General features: G+C 35.5%; 1 protein-coding gene across 1 annotated transcript; it reads left to right on the plus strand.

Annotated features, from left to right (window-relative positions):
- Window positions 1–17,562: 17,562 nt before the first annotated feature.
- Window positions 17,563–21,029, plus strand: LOC140833832 (uncharacterized). The gene is made up of 4 exons (XM_073198272.1): window positions 17,563–18,011; window positions 18,098–18,218; window positions 18,457–18,566; window positions 20,790–21,029. The coding sequence occupies exons 1-4, from the start codon at window positions 17,883–17,885 to the stop codon at window positions 20,823–20,825; spliced, it is 396 nt and encodes a 131-aa protein (XP_073054373.1). The 5' UTR covers window positions 17,563–17,882; the 3' UTR covers window positions 20,826–21,029.
- Window positions 21,030–21,907: the final 878 nt, after the last annotated feature.

Genomic DNA, 21,907 nt, shown 5'->3' on the forward strand with positions numbered 1-21,907 from the left:
TCGGAGAATATGCAAGTTGATTTTGATGTTGTCTACCTATTAATCGATGATGCAATAGTATCCATGTTCCACACTTTATAAACCTCTAGTCTGAATGGATTTATGGGATATGGAAATTACATCTTTGAGGAGGGACTTACTCTATTCTTCGCCTCTGTCACCACTAAACATAGTCTGTTTTGTGCTCCACAGGAAAACATAATGTCACATTTGATTTTTAAAAAAAAAATTGCTAACACCTTCCTGCCTAGTGAAGGATTGACAGAATTCAACGATTTTCCCACAGTCAACATTGAAGAAATAAAGACAAAGTTCTCACTGACTGGAGCACCAATCAAATCTTCTGGAAAAAAGAAAGAAATGAAAATTGAGTAAAGGCTGCTCAATGACATTGGGGCAAATTGCCAAGTCGGTTCATTTGATGCATTTAATATTGAACGATTCGAATTGAAATCTCATCAAGATAAACTAGTTTCTTTACAACATACTGGTGTCTATGATCTCCACACCAGAAAAGCGACACAAAGGGTTTGTCGTTCTATTTTTCAACCTCTAGAGAGTTGCAAGGTTCAGATGGGACACTCATCTACTCTGCAAATTCACGAAGTGTTGCATGAAGATCAATTGATGTCTACAAAGCTAAGAATGTCATAACTAAAGATTATTTTTGGCAAGCTAAGAAAGATATTTTTGAAGAGAATAAGAAGAGGAAAACCCCAAGGAAAGCACCGATAAAAAGAAAATTGTTGGTTGAAGTCTCTAAGTCAGAAGAGACCAACTCAGACCAAGAACGGAACCCATTGACTCAAGTTTTCTTTCCTGCTCCAGAAAAAAGAAGAGGCAAAAGAAACTTAAGTTGTTCAAACACTACAATGAACCACTCAGACCAGCCCCAATTTCTGCTATTCCAGTCAACCAAATGATGTCTAGATTAAAGATATTTGAGAAAGATGTCTCCTCAACTAAATCTGGCCTGCCCCAGATTGACCCAAAAGCTAAAGGCAAAGGAATTCTGATAGGACCAACTGAACCAATCTCGTCATTTCATACAACCATTAATATGACAATGCAAGAAGTTAAAAATAAAGTTCAGATCAAGCTAAAGAAGTTCGAAAAATTGGTAGATCACTTAGGAGTCATCCACTTCTATCAAACCAAAACTTTGAGAAAGTTGGAAAATCATACTACTCTTGAAACTCAAATCTTGGATTGGACTGAAACAGAACTGATTTCAGAAGGTTTGGAGAAATGGGACTTTATTTCCATGATGATGAAGGAAAATACATCGAGAATCATGCTAAATAAGAAGGGAAAATTTTGATCCAAATAGTCCATTGAGAATTATGCTAAATAAGAAAAATGGAAATTTTGATCCACACAGTTCAAAAGTTTGTGATGATGCTATAGTGATTGATCAATTGGAAATAGAATGTAAGGTCCAAAATTAAGACGGCGTAATCCAACTGCATGCGAATCTAGGAAATTATGGAAAATGAGTAATTAATTTATTTTAATTGCTAATTATTTATGTGACATACATGTTTATTTGTTAAACATGATTTTCTTGTCATCATGCATAAAATTGTATTTTTAAGGGTTATTCAAGCGACGATCGAGGAACGGGGACCGAAGACTGAAGTAAATGTAAAATATTTTTATTAAATAATTATTTTAAATTATTTGAAAAGATGGTCGATGCTTTTAAGTATTTTTGAAAATGAAGAGTTCTGAGGTGATTTTATACGCCGGGACGTAAATTTTATCGGTGTTGGTTTTGCAACTAAAATACGAACGTTTTGGCAACCCGGCTAATAAATTCACATGTTTAATTAATCAAAACTTTGATTAAAATTTTATTAATCCTAATTAAAGCTAATGGGCTTGAATTTTGTGGCTTAATAGGCCTAAAGCCTACTTAGCAAATAAATTAGTATAAAAAGTAGTAAATTGATCATAAAACCCTACACTTGATCCTCAAATAATCGGCCACCCTATATTAAATTCTGAAAACTCTTCCCAAGTGCACACCACACTCACGGCACATCACACAAGGATTCAGTAGGTTTTTTCGAAAGTTTCAAGAGGAAAGCAAGCCTCGATTCGATCCGTTCTTCATCGTCAACGTATATTCGAGCGTAAATCACGCAAAGGCACGCCTTAATCTTCCTTTTCTCATCCATCATATCATATTATGTTTTGAATTAGTGTATGCATGGAGATCATGAAAGATTGTTCGGAATTTTCGAAACTCATCTTGTACAAGCATTGAACTTTCGATTTTATGCCACTTGTTGATGCTTCGATTCACGTTTTTTTGATACTAAGGGGCTGCCATGATGTCTAAGTATGTTTAATTAAGGTTTATACAGGTATTGAAGTCCCACACACCACGCAAAACTGGACAGAAACTAAGAAAAGAGAAACGAGAACAGCTTGAACCCGAGAACCTGCTGTCATGGGTTTTGGGGTCGGTTTTCATGAGGGAAAGGGGCAGCTTGGTCTTGGCCTGGTCTAGCACTCGGCCAAGGTCCGTCATGGGTCAGGGGGAGAGTCCTAGCCAAGCTAGGACTCGAGTCAAGGGCTGGGGAAGAGTCCTAGCATGGCTAGGACTCTACCCGAGAAATCAGTGGCAGCGCTGTGATGCCTTCGCACGGCTTCAGGGGTGTATGGCTCGATGCATGGGGCACGGGCTGGGCAAAGGTAGTTCACTAGGGTCCTAAGGTGGTGCACAACACATTGGTTCAGGGGCTAGGGCGTCGGCTTAGAGTCTAGGCACCAAAACATAGAGTCCAATCTCCTTGAAACTCTCGGCCAGCTTTTGGGCAGTAGAGGAGACCCTCGTTTTTGGGTTTCTGATCAAGTCATGAATGGTTTGAGAGTCCAGTAGGCTAATTTTACATGTTGGGCACGTTTTGGCTCGACATGGTTTGGGGGAAACTCGTAAAAATCGGAAGTTGGCTCGGGGTCAAAGTTTAGGTGTCAAATAGGGTTACAAAATAAAGAAAAAATTGGAAAACGGCTCAAGGGGGTCGAGTCGTGGTCCATAAGGGCTAAAATAATATAAAAACCAAATTTAGGATTTTGGAATTTTATATTAAAGTTTGGTATTTTTTCGGGATTAAAACACCTTTAAAACAATTCAGAAAAGATAATTGAAAAAGTCTATCATTTAAGCCAAATAAAATTATGAAAAAATTCACGTAAACTTGAATAATTATTTGAGACATGTTAGAGTCATGAAATCAAAAAAAAAAAAGTTGAAAACGTAAATGTCGAGTTCAGGGGTAAAACAGTATTTTTACACCGGGAAATGAGTTAAGGTCATGGCAGTGCCCGAAATGCTATTTTATGATATTATGATTATTTTTAAATTTTTATGAAATGTTCATGATTAAATTATGATTTTTAAATGTCTATTTGATATTTATGATTGAGGGAAGACATTTAAAATACATGTTGCATGCTTGGTTTCAAAAATGAAAAATGTTATGTTATCCATGATTTTTATAAAGTGATGTGAATGAAATACGTTGAAGGAAGTGAAGTGATTTTGACTAGTTCGTTAATAATGGCGATGTCGTGAGGGTGATGGTCCCAGTGGGAGCCGACGATCGTGTTTCCATTATTACGAACATGAGGTTATGAGGATAAGAGGTTTGAGGTAAGAATGAGAATATCGTGAGGGGAGAAGGCCCCAGAGGGAGCCCCGACGATCGTATTTCGATTCGATAATGCTTGGTCAGGGCCCAGTTGACCGGTGAGAGTGTTGCTGGTGTCCCCCGCCGCCCAGTACTGTGGTTACATGTAGATGGATCCATCGACTTTTGAGGTTTGAGGGAAGTCACAATTAACGATCTGAATTCAACAAAGGAAAAAGGAAAAATGTTTATGTCATGTCATGTTGAGGAATAAGGAAAAAAGGTTAAGGTTTATGAAATGCATCATGAAAATATTTATGAAAATGTTTATGTTTAAATTTATGCATCTTCATGAAAACGATATTTTAAGTACAAGTATTTTTCATCGTTATATGTTGACTGTATTACGTATTACTCGTTATAAAGATTATGGTGTGTTGAGTCTTTAGACTCACTAGGTGTGATGGATGCAAGTGGTATTGAGGGAGCACCTGATGAGTGATTTGACTGGACTGAAGGCGCACACAACCCGAGGATCAGCGCTACATTTTCCGCATTATGCTTTATGATTTCATTTAAAGATTTTAAGACTATTTACTTATGCTTTTGAGGGATTTTTGAGAGGGTTAGTATGAGCTTTACTTTTCAAATTATTGTTTTTTAGGTTTGGTCAAACAGTAGACGTTTATGTTTTGCGACTATTTCACTTGAATTTTTAAATACTAGTTGGTTGAGGTTTTATTCTAAAAGGGCAAAATATTTTATAATTAATTGAGTTGGCCGAAATATTATAAAAAAAAAATTCTAGTACTTTTAAAGCAATAAAAAGGACAGGACGTTTCAGTTGGTATAAGAGCAAAGGTCCTATAAAGGGTTGTGCCACCATCAGCACCGGGAAGATCAGTCGTCAAGCCTCAATTTGTAAGTTTTACTTGATTTATGTGATTCTATATGATGTTACCTGCATGATGATATGAATATTATGTTTATGATGCATGTTTATTAACTTTTTGAGTATTTCTGCTATGTATGCTTAAACTGCTAATTAAGTTAAGATGTGTCACATGGTTAGAGAACTTAGATTTAAATGCATGTTGGTTACGTTAGAACTTGGAAAACATTCAGATATAATGCCTCCTAGACGTGCACCCGTTCATGAGAATCAAGCCGAGAATAGTGTTAATCGTCGAGAGAACAGTCAAGAAAATGCACCACCACCACCACCACCACCACCGGGGGATCCTGCTACTCGTGCATTAGAGTTCATGGCTTGTCTTTTCGAGCAACAGTTACAGCAGCAGCAGTTACAACAACAGGAGTTACAGCAGCAGCAGTTACAGCAACAGCAGTTACAGCAGATGCAGCAGCAGCAGCCACCTAGGCCACAGCAGGATATCTATGAGCAGTTCCAGAGGCTAGGGCCGAAGGAATTTTCTGGCACCACCGATCCATTTGCTGCTGAGAGTTGGATCCGTTCACTGGAGGTACATTTTCGCTATCTAGACATGGGAGACGCCGACCGTGTGAGGTGCACTACTTATCTGCTTAGGGACGATGCTTCTTTATGGTGGGAAGGAGCCGAGCATTGTGTTGACCTTGCTACACTCACTTGGGCACAGTTCAAGACGAAATTCTATGAGAAATACTTTACTGCTGATGTCCGAAGTCGGATAAAGAGGGAATTAATGACTCTCCGTCAAGGAGATATATCTGTTGCTGACTTTGTGAAGAAGTTTGATAGGGGTTGCCACTTTGTGTCCCTTATTACTGGAGATGCGGAGGAAAAGCTTAGGCATTTCATGGATGGCCTACGACCTACCGTTCGGGATAATGTTATGATGATGCGTCCGGGGAATTATGCTATGGCAGTTACTTATGCATATCAGGCTGAGCAGTCCTTGAGGGACATTGACTTTGAGCTACAGCGTAAGAGGCAACAACATCAGAATAATAATCAGCCTAACAAGAATCCATACACGGGATCTCCTAGACCTCAAGGGCCTCAAAAGCCCCAAGGTCAAGTCAAGAAGCCAGCGCCACCAAAGCCACAGAATCCGGGAGCACCAAAGCCTGCTGAGAGGCAACCTTGCAAACAGTGCAACCGTTTTCATCTTGGCAAATGTGAATGGGGATCTTATAAATGTTTCTACTGCAAGGAGGATGGGCACAAAGCCAATGACTGTCCAAAGAGGAAAGCAGCTAGTCACGGCCCGAGCTTATATTATGAATGCCGAGGAAGCTGAGCAAGAGGCAGACACTACACTCATCACGGGTAACCTAGTCATTTAACATTTTTATATTGCTTATTTCTGCATGAAATGTTAAATTGGTTATTAGAATTGAATTGTGATTAAGTTTCAACCTAGAATAAATTAGGTTGCATGTTCTACTTAGTTGGACTTAAGCGATGATTCTAGAAACCATAGAAAAATGATTCGAATTTTTGTGCCTTATTTTATGTGAAGGATGTTATGATACCGAATAAAAAGTTTTAGGGCCAAAATTAAAGAAAATCATAAGGGGGTTTTGAATTTATTGGGGGGCCAATATGCAATTTCGAAAATTTAGGGGGTCTAAAATGCAATATTCGAAAACAAGGGACCTAAGTGAAATTTCTGAAATCTTAAGGATCAAAATGCAAATTTCAAAACATGAAGGGCTAAAGCAGAACTTCGAATAATATAAGGACTTAATTGCAATAATTCGAAATTTTGGGGTCAATTTTTCAAATTTCCAAAGTTGAGGGACTAAGGTGCAATTCTTCCTAGAAATGTTTAAGTTCAACATGAAGAGATTTAAAAGACATTTTCACCGCAGGGAGGATCATCATTCTAGGCGTAGCTACCTATGCTTTGCTAGATTCAGGAGCTACACACTCTTTCATATCACAAACCTTCATCAAAAGACTGAATATTACTCCTTAAGATATGGGTTTGGGTTTCAAAGTTACTATTCCTTCCGGTGATCAAATGCTCACGTCTAAGATTGTTAAGAATCTGGAGCTTCGTTTATTCAGAGATGTTGTCCGGGCAGATCTTATTGTCCTTCCTATGCCCGAGTTCGATATTATACTTGGGATGGATTTGTTATCAGCGAATGGAGCTTCGATTGATTTTCGTCAGCGATCAGTATCTATCAGGCCACCCAGTGGTAAATCTTTTGTTTTCGAGGCGGCGAGAAACAAGCAAATGCCGCACATTATCTCTTGTCTATGTGCGATGAAGCTTATTAAGCGGGGATGCCAAGCTTATCTAGCATGTGTCACTACTACGCATGCATCTACCAGTCAGAAGTTAGAAGATGTTGATGTTGTGAGAGATTTTCCTAGCGTCTTTCTCGAGGACGTTTCGGGTATTCCACCCGACCATGAAGTGGAATTCTCAATTGATCTTTTGCTGGGCACTGTTCCTATATCAAAAGCACCATATCGTCTAGCACCGGCAGAAATGAAGGAACTATAAGATCAAATTCAAGAATTGCTAGACAAGGGTTTCATTCGCCCTAGTTACTCTCCATGGGGCGCTCCGGTTTTGTTTGTGAAAAAGAAAGATAGTAGTATGCGTCTTTGCATCGATTATCGAGAGCTCAATAGGGTCACTATCAAAAATAAGTATCCACTGCCAAGAATTGAAGATTTATTTGATCAGTTGCAAGGAGCTTCGATATTTTCTAAAATTGATCTGCGATCTGGATACCATCAGTTGAAATTCAAGGAGTATGACGTGCACAAGACAGCGTTTCGCACGAGATATGGGCACTATGAGTTTATGGTCATGCCATTCGGGTTGACCAATGCGCCAGCGATCTTCATGGATCTCATGAATCGCGTATTTCAGCCGTATCTGGATCAGTTTATTATTGTCTTCATTGATGACATATTGATCTATTCCAAGAGCAGAGAGGAGCATAGTCGCCATCTGAGGACAGCACTGCAAGTATTGCAAGACAGAAAAATTTATGCAAAGTTCAGTAAGTGCGAGTTTTGGCTTGATAGAATGGCATTCTTAGGCCACATCATTTCTAGTAGTGAGGTGGAAGTTGATCCGAGTAAGGTAGAGGCAGTGAAAGAGTGGCCAGTACCAAAAAGTGTTACCGAGATTCGCAGTTTCTTGGGACTAGCTGGCTATTATCGCAAATTCATCAAGGGATTCTCCTCTATAGCAGTGCCTTTGACATCCTTGACTAAGAAGAACGCGAAGTTTATTTGGGGGTCCGAGTGTCAAGACAGTTTTAACAAGTTGAAGCAAGCCTTGATATCATCACCAGTGTTATCTATGCCATCAGGGCAAGGGGAGTATGTTCTTTATACCGACGCTTCTAAGCTTGGTTTGGGTGCAGTTCTGATGCAAAACGACCGATTTATCTCCTATGCGTCAAGACAGTTGAAAATTCATGAAAAGAACTACCCTACTCATGATCTTGAGCTTGCAGCAGTAGTCTTTGCACTAAAAATTTGGAGACACTACCTTTATGGGGAGAAGTGCAAGATATTCACCGATCATAAAAGTTTGAAATACTTCTTCACCCAAAAGGAGTTGAATATGAGACAGCGCAGATGGCTCGAATTTGTAAAGGACTATGATTGTGACATTAGCTACCATCCAGGGAAAGCTAATGTAGTGGCAGACGCGTTGAGTAGAAAAGCAGCAGTTATCACTCATTTATCACTCCAAAGACCGTTGCAGTCCGAGTTACAGCGGTTCGAGCTTGCAGTGTATGCTAGAGGCGAGGCCCCTAATCTTGCCACATTATCAGTCCAGTCGACATTAAGAGATAAAATCCGTGATGGGCAGTCTACTGATGAGCATTTGCAAAAGTGGAGAGCTAGAGATGAAGCCAAGGGCCGGAATTTATATTCAGTGGTGGATGGTTTAGTCCGTTATCGAGACCGTCTATGGGTTCCTAGTGACGATTCTTTGAGAGATCTTATTATGAAGGAAGCCCATGATACACCATATTCCATTCATCTGGGCAGTACAGAGATGTACAGAGATTTGCAGTTGCTATATTGGTGGCCAGGCATGAAGAGGGACATTTTGAGATATATATCCGAGTGTTTGACTTGTCAGCAAGTCAAAGCAAAGCATCAGAGACCAGCGGGAAAATTAAAGCCACTCCCTATCCCCGAGTGGAAATGGGAGAATATCACTATGGACTTCGTTGTGGGATTGCCTAAGACTGCTAAATGATCAAATGCCATTTGGGTGATAGTTGATCGTCTTACGAAATCAGCGCATTTTCTACCTATTAAGACGACATTCACCATGGTTCAGTATGCTGACTTGTATATTCGGGAGATAGTTCGTCTGCATGGGATACCAGTGTCTATTGTTTCTGACAGAGACCCGCGTTTCACTTCATTTTTTTGGAAGAGTCTGCATGCAGCGATGGGGACCAAGCTATTATTCAGTACAGCGTTCCACTCTCAGACCGATGGCCAGTCAGAGAGAGTTATACAGATTTTGGAGGATCTACTGCGAGCATGTGTTATTGATTTCCAAGGCAGTTGGGAACCAAAGTTACCTCTAGTGGAGTTCACCTACAATAACAGTTTCCAATCATCAATTGGGATGGCTCCTTTTGAGGCGCTCTATGGAAGAAAATGTAGATCTCCTATTCATTGGGACGAGGTTGGGGAAAGAAGAGATATTGGTCCAGATGTGATTGAAGAGACGGTTGAGCTTGTAGTCAAAATTCGTGATAGAATGAAGACCGCACAAAGCCGAGAGAAGAGTTATGCGGACAAAAGGCGAAGGAACTTAGAGTTTGCAGTGGGCGACCACGTATTTGTGAAAATAGCACATTTGAAGGGTGTTATGCGCTTTGGCAAGAAAGGCAAGCTTAGTCCGAAATTTATTGGCCCGTTCGAGATTTTGAAGAAGATTGGGACACTAGCTTATAGAGTGGCTTTGCTACCCGCACTTTTTGGAGTTCACAATGTGTTCCACATTTCGATGCTGCGGAAGTACATGTCGAATCCGTCACATGTGCTTAATTATGAACCTCTTCAACTAACTCCAAATATGACCTATGAGGAAAGACCTGTCCAGATTTTGGCTAGACAAGAAAGACGATTGCGTAATAAAGTCATTCCAATGGTCAAGGTCAAGTGGCTGAATCACTCGGAAGAGGAAGCTACTTGGGAAACCGAGAGGGACTTGAAGAGTCGCTATCCTGATCTATTCGGTAAGTTCTAATTTCGAGGACGAAATTTTATTTAAGGGGGGAGGAATTGTAAGGTCCAAAATTAAGACGACGTAATCCAACTACATGCAAATCTAGGAAATTATGGAAAAAGAGTAATTAATTTATTTTAATTGCTAATTATTTATGTGACATACATATTTATTTGCTAAATATGATTTTCTTGTCTCATGCATAAAATTTTATTTTTAAGGGTTATTCAAGCGACGATCGAGGAACGGGGACCGAGGGCTGAAGTAAATGTAAAATATTTTTATTAAATAATTATTTTAAATTATTTGAAAAGATGGTCGATGCTTTTAAGTATTTTTGAAAATGAAGAGTTCTAAGGTGATTTTATACGCCGGGACGTAAATTTTATCGATGTTGGTTTTTTAACTAAAATACGAACGTTTTGGCAACCCGGCTAATAAATTTACATGTTTAATTAATCAAAACTTTGATTAAAATTTTATTAATCCTAATTAAAGCTAATGGGCTTGAATTTTGTGGCTTAATAGGCCTAAAGCCTACTTAGCAAATAAATTCGTATAAAAAGTAGTAAATTGATCACAAGACCCTACACTTGATCCTCAAATAATCGGCCACCCTATATTAAATTCTGAAAACTCTTCCCAAGTGCACACCACACTCACGGCACATCACACAAGTATTCAGTAGGTTTTTTCGAAAGTTTCAAGAGGAAAGCAAGCCTCGATTCGATTCGTTCTTCGTCATCAACGTATATTCGAGCGTAAATCACGCAAAGGCACTCCTTAATCTTCCTTTTCTCATCCATCATATCATATTATGTTTTGAATTAGTGTATGCATGAAGATCATGAAAGATTGTTCGGAATTTTCGAAACTCATCTTGTACATGCATTGAACTTTCGATTTTATGCCACTTGTTGATGCTTCGATTCACGTTTTTTTGATACTAAGGGGCTGCCATGATGTCTAAGTATGTTTAATTAAGGTTTATACAGGTATTGAAGTCCCACACACCACGCAAAACTGGACAAAAACTAAGAAAAGAGAAACGAGAACAGCTTGAACCCGAGAACCTGCTGTCATGGGTTTTGGGGTCGGTTTTCATGAGGGAAAGGGGCAGCTTGGTTTGGGCCTGGTCTAGCACTCGGCCAAGGTCTATCATGGGTCAGGGGGAGAGTCCTAGCCAAGCTAGGACTCGAGTCAAGGGCTGGGGAAGAGTCCTAGCATGGCTAGGACTATACCCGAGAAATCAGTGGCAGCGCTGTGATGCCTTCGCACGGCTTCAGGGGTGTTGGCTCGATGCATGGGGCACGGGCTGGGCAAAGGTGGTTCACTAGGGTCCTAAGGTGGTGCACAACACGTTGGTTCAGGGGCTAGGGGGTCGGCTTAGAGTGTAGGCACCAAAACATAGAGTCCAATCTCCTTCAAACTCTCGGCCAGCTTTTGGGCAGTAGAGGAGACCCTCGTTTTTGGGTTTCTGATCAAGTCATGACTGGTTTGAGAGTCCAATAGGCTAATTTAACATGTTGGGCACGTTTTGGCTCGACATGGTTCGGGGGTAACTCGTAAAAATCGGAAGTTGGCTCGGGGTCAAAGTTTAGGTGTCAAATAGGGTTATAAAATAAAGAAAAATTGGAAAACGGCTCAAGGGGGTCGAGTCGTACTCCATAAGGGCTAAAATAATATAAAAACCAAATTTAGGATTTTGGAATTTTATATTAAAAGTTTGGTATTTTTTCGGGATTAAAACACCGTTATAACAATTCAGAAAAAATAATTGAAAAAGTATAACATTTAAGCCAAATAAAATTATGAAAAAATTCACGTAAGCTTAAATAAATATTTGGGACATGTTAGAGTCATGAAATCGAGAAAAAAAGTCGAAAACGTAAATGTCGAGTCCAGGGGTAAAACGGTCTTTTTACACAGGGAAATTAGTAAAGGTCATGGCAGTGCCCGAAATGCTATTTATGATATTATGATTATTTTTAAATTTTTATGAAATGTTCATGATTAAATTATGATTTTTAAATGTCTATTTGATATTTATGATTGAGGGAAGACATTTAAAATACATGTTGCATGCTTTGTTTCAAAAATGAAAAATGTTATGTTATCCATGATTTTTATAAAGTGATGTGAATGAAATACGTTGAAGGAAGTGAAGTGATTGTGACTAGTTCGTTAATAATGGCGATGTCGTGAGGATGATGGTCCCAGTGAGAGCCCGACGATCGTATTTCCATTATTACGAACATGAGGTTATGAGGATATGAGGTTTGAGGTAAGAATGGGAATATCGTGAGGGGAGAAGGCCCCAGAGGGAGCCCATTTATGGGAGAAGGCCCCAGAGGGAGCCCCGACGATCGTATTTCGATTCGATAATGCTTGGCCAGGGCCCAGTTGAACGGTGAGAGTGTTGCTGGTGTCCTTCGCCGCCCAGTACTGTGGTTACATGTAGATGGATCCATCGACTTTTGAGGTTTGAGGAAAGTCACAATTAACGATCTGAATTCAACAAAAGAAAAAAGAAAAATTTTTATGTCATGTCATGTTGAGGAATAAGGAAAAAGGTTAAGGTTTATGAAATGCATCATGAAAATATTTATGAAAATTTTTATGTTTAAATTTATGCATCTTCATGAAAACGATATTTTAAATACAAGTATTTTTCACCGTTTTATGTTGACTGTATTACGTATTACTCGTTATAAAGATTATGGTGTGTTGAGTCTTTAGACTCACTGGGTGTGATGGATGCAGGTGGTATTGAAGGAGCACTTGATGAGTGATTTGACTGGACTGAAGGCGCACACAACCCAAGGGCCAGCGCTACATTTTCGCGTTATGCTTTATGATTTCATTTAAAGATTTTAAGACTATTTACTTATGCTTTTGAGGGATTTTTGAGAGGGTTAGTTTAAATTATTGCTTTTTAGGTTTGGTCAAACAGTATACGTTTATGTTTTGCGACTATTTCACTTGAATTTTTAAATACTAGTTGGTTGAGGTTTTATTCTAAAAGGGCATAAAAAATATTTTCAAGTATTAATTGAGTTGGCCGAAATATTATAAAAAAAAAATTCTAGTACTTTTAAAACAATGAAAAGGACAGGACATTTCATAGATGTTCTTGGGCTATCAAGAATGTGAAAGTCAAGAGGAAAGATTTGAAACCTGCCATTTCTTCTGACAGAACCAACAGACGAAGCCAAATCAGAACAGTTGGATTTGGAAGCACAAATAAATCAGCTCGAAAAGTCAGAAGATTCTCCTCATCAAGAAACATTGACTGATCCCGATCCACCTCACACGGAAACAACTCAACAGAAAGCTGATTATACAGATTGACCAAGTCCAAGTACCTATGCACTTCTCTGAGTGTCTTTCAAAAGTTCATCTGACCACAACCGTTGAAATGTTATAAACTTTGGACATCACAGTTATTCCCAAAGTAACTCGGGTTATTGCTCAACCTCCAACAGAATAATCATCATTACTACCATTCATCAACAAAGAAATGAAAAATTAGAGTTTGCATCAGATCCATCTTCCTTGGTTCCACATTTGCCTGAGGAACCAAAACACAAGATTACTTCATATCCATCCCTAATGCCATCTATCGACGATATGATCTATAATTTGTTCCAAGGTCATGCTTCACCTACATAGGAAGAGCTTTAAGCTAAAGCTGATAAACAACACACTTTGCAGATCATCCCAGAACAACATTTTTAAGATATCCCAGCTGGAGCTGATCCTCAGACTGATCTGAACATCATCACATAACAAAATGTGCTAGAAATCGATCTACCTCCAAAATCTCAAGTACATTCACCTCCAAGGATTCAAGACTCGGAACATGGTGTTACCTCCATTGAAAATCATAGAACATGTGACATGAACATGGTTCATCAGTCCTTGTCCACTTTGAAAATCGAGATATCTGTTCTGCGAGTAGATTAGATGGCTTCAACATTTGATCTTGAGTTGTTCCAGACCAATAGCATGCGGTGGTCGTGGCAGCCCAAGCAACAGATACAGACCAAGCCATTCATCTCATCAACCATTCAGGAGAAATAATTACTTAGTTTAATTTTGAAATGTTACTTACATTTTTTTTTATATCTTAGTCCATTTATAAAAGTTCAATTTATTTTTGTTTATTGAACTATTGCTCAGTTTTGACATCACCAAAAAGAAGAAAATTGTTAATATATGATTTTGAACTTAAGTTTTGGTGATTATGGAATAATCTAATCCGACCTAATTAATTGGATAAATGCAAGTTACTCAAAGATCCGGAGCTTACAAGGTGAACTTTGGTGAATCAAAGAAAGAACTGATCTGATAACTCTATACGATGAAATAAACTGATCCGAACCAATCTATCTCACGTCATGCTAAGCTGAAGACATTCTCTGAGTGTAACGGTTAGTTAACTTCTGAGCTTATTAGGTAAGGACAAACAAAAAAATATTTATAGCCGTTGGTTACCTCAATCTATTAGTGTCCAAGATAATTTAATTGGATAGTATTATATTTGTAAAGACGAAAAATTCACGTGGCATTTTGTGCATAATTTTCGATATTCATTATAATTGTGGGTAAGTCCAAATTTATGAACGTTGTATCAACAACTATAAAAGGGGAATGCGTCGGATACATTTAAAAAAATTGCTACTCTTAATCTATCTTCAAAAATTCTCCGAATCATTAGCATCTCTTGAAATCTTATTTCAAGCTAATTTTAACACTTACAAAGTTCTATCAGAACGTTTAAAGATAATTATGTGCAAATTTGTTCTCACTTATCATTTGTTTACACGAGTCTTGTTACATTGTGAGAATTATTATGACAGTTAGAAAAATATTTTGGCACAAATTGAGTCAAGAGATTAGTTGTTAGGAGTTTTAGCTCAATAAAGTCAGTGAACCGAGCCGAAGTGGGTTAGTACAATAAGTTATATCGATCAAATCTTTTAGTAAATCTTTCTGAAAACTGAAGAAAGTGAGACATAAAAACTTGGTTTTTGAATTTCCATAAACAAATTCTGATATACAAGTTTGGTCTTCGAACTTTCATAAACATATTATCGTCTCTATTTTCTTACAGTCATTTATATTCATCTTATCTTATCAAATATGAGTATAAATTATTCATTTTTTATTGTTAGTTGATTATGTACGTATATGATTTGTTGATCCTAGTATTTAGTTTGATGGAAAAATTAAGTTGAGATTCTCACAGGGTTTAAGTTTGCATTAGTTGTCAGTTTATTCAAAAGTGATCGTTCACTTTCAATTCTAACTATTTTTTTGGATCCTACCATAATAAATACAAAATTCATTTTTCTTTGTTTTCCCCCTCCGAGGTACTTTTTATTGGATCGATTTTACCCTTCTCCATTTAAAGGAACTATGATGCTAGCCAATTTGCATAATTGACTTTCTTTGAGATTAGATCTACCAAATAGCTAGGAATATATACAGCTTTTCAACTCTTCTTAAAAATTAAATTTCTGTTTAATTTTTTTATAATTTTAATATTAACTTTTTTAATATGTATATACTTAATGATATGACATAAATTTTTGTATGGATCGATAACATAATTGCTTAGATTTTGTGTGCTCAAACTTCGGACCATCCATTGTTTCAAATTTTGGACCCGGATATTCTTTTCCTTGTGCAATCATTTATAAATTAAATGGAAATTGTCTTATAATCAATTTATACCCAAATTAGAAAATTTTATTTAAATTAGTTTATATATGCTTCATCTAAATAAGTGATGTAAAATTTTCTGAATCGAGAATTTTGAAATCCGATAAATAAAAAACTATCTATCCCCTATTATCACCTGCATAAAATATTGAATTATTTACTGACAATAAAGAAAGAGATATTTAAGAAAATATAAAGTTTTACACGAGTGTTTGGGACATGGGATGAAGCTAGGTGGTAGGTTTGTGAAAACACGTGTGTTTCTTGTTTCTCAAAAGTTATAATTAGTTATAATGACGTCAAATAAATATTTTTTAAATCATACAACAATTCAAATATCAAGTATCGATCACTTTTCTAGCAAAGATAACTAATGTTATCAAACTATAATATTTTCAATAATTACACTTTTTGTTATCCATATGAATTAAATACATATCAGCACAAGAACATCTTATTAATTTTTATCTTGTGGGAAATTTTTTATTCAATTTAAACATAAAATATAAAAATAAATATATATCATATTATTTTAATTTTTAGGATAAAAATAAAAATTATTAAAAATATATAATATAATTCTTCTTAAATAGATAGTTGCCAAATAGGTTAAATCGGGATTCAAACTACATTTCACTTCACGAGTATGTCTCTTGTGGGACGATCTCGTGAATCTTTATCGGTGAAACGGGTCAACCCTACCGATATTCACAATAAAAAGTCATACTTTTAGCATAAAAAGTAATATTTTTCATGAATGATCCAAATAAGAACCAAAAAAAAAAACTTAACATATTGAAAATACGGCAATCTCACACACAAAGTAAATATATAATCAATGACAAAATCCAAAAAAACTAGTAAAAAGAAGAAATTTTTTAGGTCATACACAGAAATAATAATAACTAGCCACCGATTCACACGCGTTGCGTGTGTCATGTATATATTGAGCTAATATATTAAACATTTATGATATTACAACAACATGACACCGAAACATTTTGTACGTGAATTTTGAAAGGCAATGGATTTTGAAGCTTAAATAAATTTGCCAAACTCAATTTGTTACCTTACATGATATATGTTTTGATCATAAAAAATATTATTCTTTTGAAGCCGCATTTTCATCTCATGTGAAATAATGATAAACTTCAACTTAAAAAAAGTAAACAAATAGTGAAATGATTTTCCAAAAAATATCATAATATCATCGAATTAAAATACCAAACCTTGTGTTTGATGCATAGAAGTCTTCGTCTAAATTATACTCCTGACATTGGAAAAGGTAATCGGGTAATTAATTAGACCGAATTCAGATGTAAAAACCGTGTGCTTTTGCAGTATGTGCGTAGCAGTTAATCTAATAGTTATTCGTGCCAGTATTATGCTGTGTCGTGATCGATGAAAGAAGCTTTTGACTGATTGCCGTCTTGCAGTTTCCGATCTAACAATATTGATCTTATTTTCCAGTCATATAGGCCGGAAGCGGAACTGATAATATAATAAAAATTAAAATGAAAATTATGTTTTTCGATAAGATTATTCAGGCTTGGTGTGATGTTATTGATTGGATGTTTAGTTGCAATTCGATTCACATATTACTTTATCAGCTCCTATAAGTCGTAGTTCTCTGAAATGATGACCATATACTGATTGCGACATAAATATGAGAAATTTGTGTAGCTGACTTGAAATTTCAACAAAATTTAAGTATATCAAAAGCAGGACAGATGCAATAGAAAATTAACCAAGGATATTGTGGTCCCAACTTTGGAAGGTGTATTGGAATCTTGCCAAAGATTGTTATCGATTTATTGGATTCTTCTTTTAAATCTAATAATATCCGGAGGCTTCTTGATTACACCAATACCATTGTCGTTGGTTTTTTTTTTTTTTTTTTTTAAATGTTGAAGGCCGTTTACTTTAATTGCTTTTCCTCCATGAGGGCAAGGTCTTGAAAATTATACGATGGCCTGCCTAGTGCAGATAGATAGTTGTAACTTCTAACGTGCATAGGAGATTAAAAACACTCCACCGACTGGTCATGATTTATAGCATAAGGCAGCAAAGGTCAGATCCCGAGACTTGGTAAAATTACTGCGATAAAAAATTTTGGTTGGCTTGATCGGCTTTAGCAATTCTGTAGATTTTCTTAAATGTTGCTTTGTTTGCGCATATATATCTTTTAAATTATGAATCTTGAACTTAGTGGGGCTGATCATATGGCAGATCATTTGCTGTTAAGGACGACATATTTTGCTTGTTTGAAGGAGTACTCGACAACCTGGGTAGTCTGAAGCAACAGTATGGGCTAGCAAAATCCGCAAATGAGGTTCTGTTAATGATAGAGGCATATAAGGCGCTTCGTGATCGAGCACCTTATCCTCCAAACCATGTTGTTGGACACCTCCAAGGGAATTTCGCCTTCATCGTTTTCGACAAATCCACTTCCACTTTGTTTGTTGCTATTGTACTCACACTAACCAATTGCCTAGTTGAAGCTTATTTAATTTAAGTTGCATCCACTTACAAATTTAAGTTGGTGGTGTTTGACAGGACCAATTGGCCAAGGTTCCTCTTTATTGGGGAATCACCGCTGATGGGTATGTAGCATTTGCCAATGATGCTGAGTTGCTTAAGGGCGCTTGTGGAAAGTCACTTGCTTCTTTCCCACAAGGTGAGTGCGCAAACTGCAACGTATGAATAAAATTGCAAAACTATAAACTTAGGCAATACTTCTACGCTTCAAAAGTGATGTCGCGCTTTGTATCGCATTTTTGCCTTGATTTGATGTTGATATACCACCTCTTGTTGCAGAGTATCATGATATGAAACGTCATTTTAAATTACAAACAACAGAAAACAAGTAATTATCCTATCCTATTTAACCATGAATCTCTTTCTTGATCTTTCAGGATGCTTCTTTTCCACGGCAGTTGGCGAACTTCGAAGCTACGAGAATCCAAAAAACAAGATCACGGCTGTTCCTGCTCAAGAAGAAGAAATATGGGGAGCAAAATTCATGGTAATATCAATTTTTCTTCTCTGTTGATTATGCTCGTTTGCTTGCTACATAACTTTATGCTATATATATATATTTATATATATATATATATATATATACTAGGAATGATCACTTGCGATGCACGTGGGTGATTAATAATGAAAAATATAATAACGAGATTTAGATAATTTTTAAAAAATGTTTGAATAACATATTGTTTATGAGTATTTATTAATCTAAATATATCAAAACACAATAAATAAAAATACACCATGACGATAAATCAAATATATTCACTTATTTATATAACATTTTTCAATTTGCGTGATTATAACATAATGACAGCTCTGTCAAATTAACAAAGATATTTTCATCCAAATATCATTCACAATGAAAAATAATAAAAATAAAATTAAGAGAATAGTAACTTTTACTAAAACCAACATCACAATGTATTTAAATGGAGGGCATAGAGTGATTGTCAAATAAAATTCTCTTAATTAACTAAATTATCATAATGATGTTAAAATAAAATCTTTAAACTTGTTATTAAGTTAAATATCAACTGTGTTTTTGCTAACTTTTAATTACCAGCGAATTTTGTTTAACTTTTTCCTTTTTTTTTAGAATAGATATTTTAAACGATATAGTAACTCAATCGTCATGATTCGATTGATGTATCCAACAAGGACAATTATTGCACTCCAACAATATCCATATTTACACTAATTGCAATATATGAGAATCGATCTCATGACTTTGACTCTTGTATAAACCAATTGTAAAATCATGCATTTGCCGCTTTATCAAAAATTATAACCGGCGTAACAATGCAACGTTAACTAAAATCTTTTAAAATCGTAAAACAACTCAAAAGTCACATTTGTATTGGTATACCTTACATAAACAATTATTGCACCTAACAAATATGAATATATGATATAGTTGTTATTTTACATTCTAGAAATCATTTTTCTAAATCAAATTTATTCTCACTAACCAAATAATTTCATCGAACACAAAGTAGTTTTAATTACTAATAATAATTTAAACACAAATATTAATTGTTATGATGACACTCTATGTATGCTTCATTAAATTGCAATCATATTAATAATGCACAGTGAATTGGTAAACATAACTTAGTTAATTTAATAAGTGAGTAATATTAAATAACAATTTTGTTATTTTGAAATGTAAAAAATAGTTTTTATATATATAAATTCGTCATATATATAATGATAAATTAATTAATATGTTGAAAAGAGAAAGAATTATTTTTATGTATGTAATTTCATCATATACAATTAGAAATTAATTAATTGGTTGAAAAGAACAAACAAGATAATAAATCAATATATGATATATGATGATTTCGTAATAGAATAATGCTAATATAATCATACTTTGTATTATGTTTAAAAGGCAATTGAAAATTGATCACAAATATATAATTATCTAAAATATTATCATAATACATAATGATCATAAATGAAATCACTAAATTATTGAGTAACTATTTATTTAATTATTACTTAAATCAATTTATAAAATAAAAGAGAAGATAATATATAAATATTAAATATATTCATTAGCAACATGAAGAAATTCATTAATTTTAGTAACAAATTTTAGTTAACAACAAAAAAAAATTATGGGTAAATTGATAAATTCAATATGCATTATTATCCAAAGACATTTAAGATAGACAATAAATTATAAAAAAAAAAAAAAACCCATTAAAAAAATTATTGATTTAATTTGTTGCATAGACATTTAAGATAGACAATAAATTATAAAAGAAAAGTCAAACAAGTCTAGAACTTTTCTTCTGGGATTTAAGCGTTGTTACCATTGCACCTACTGATTTATTGTTCATGAATGAAAAGCGGACAAACGCGGGACATATCATGAAGACGAAACCAAACCCGCACATTAAAAAAATGTTTAAATTCTATGAACAATTGTTCTAAATGGATACTGAACATTTGTATGCACAAAGGATGACCCTATCCAGATATTTTGCATGTAGATAGAACAAGATTGACAAATTTATAAAAATTGTATCATGAGAAGAATAGTGACAAAATGGGGACCATATTGAATATCTATCAGAGTATTTCTGATGTGTATTAAATCCATTAGCTGAAAATCTGACATCCAACTTCAAAAAGCATGGCCCTTGAAGCCACATATTTTTTCCAATCTCTTGCTGATGATGACCTATGTATTTGGGTGTTCCAGGTGGAGGGGCCAAGTCTTCTTGCAACCACGGAATAAAAGGTGGTCGAAAGTTCTATTATCTGTTACTTACTGATAAGGTGGGGAGCTAAAGCCATAAGTAAGAGCTATGTAAATCAGTGGATTAGAGTCCCTTGTCTTTGATTTTGTATTAGGCTTGTTGCTCGTTTCTTCCAACAGTGTGCTTCAACCACTTTCGTCTATGTATGGTCAGTCGTCTTTGTAATTTATGTAATCAAGTTTGCGTTACGTTTCCAAACGGCGGAAAATCAAGAATACAACGTTGGAATTATTTTGTGGGCTCATAAAATTTAATTAAATGTACATGAACAAGTTATCTAATAAAAGACCCAATAAAGTGATTTAATTAACTATGGATTTTCAAAGTATTAAACAAATTTGTATGATCCATATTATGTGTAGAAACTCAGCTCAATTAGGTCTTATATGATGGATTGAAGAATGTTAAGGTTATATAAGATTACGGTCCTCAAAGCACAGAGGAAAAAACACACAGAATATATACGATACACATATTCTAGATTTATCTCATTCTCTCATCAAATGCAATAATAAGGTGGTCGATTCTCTGTTGCCTTGGAAGATCTGTAACTCTAACGCTAGATCAATCAATAGATTCTGGTACGTGTTTAATATTATTCATATTTTCTATAATTCGACATAAATTTCTGGCGTGTTGTGATATATGGATTTAATCACATGATTTATAAATTTATTTTGTTAAATCACCAACAAGTGGTATCAGAGTCACGTTCACGTTGAATTATGGGACTTTTTTTAATTGATGGATTGAAACAGAAAAAATGTTTTTTTCCGAGATCTGAGGTGATTTTCTAGTCTATATATTTTTTGTATTCGGATGTGATTTTCCTTAAAAAAATTTGGATTTGGATTTGAATTTGAATAAATTCATGCTCTTTGGATCTAGAATTTTCGAATTTTTCATCCAAAATTCAGATTTATTTTTGAATTTTTTTTTTTAAAAAAAAATCAAATGTCGAAAATTCGTTTTTTTCGAAATTGGGAAGAGCTACTAGATTTTAGGCAAATCAGATGTTCTCCGGCCATTTTCTGACTGCGATTATTTGGGTGTTTTCTTT

This window comes from Primulina eburnea, chromosome 6 (assembly GCF_022965805.1).
Source record: "Primulina eburnea isolate SZY01 chromosome 6, ASM2296580v1, whole genome shotgun sequence".
In the NCBI taxonomy this organism is placed as follows: Eukaryota; Viridiplantae; Streptophyta; class Magnoliopsida; order Lamiales; family Gesneriaceae; genus Primulina; species Primulina eburnea.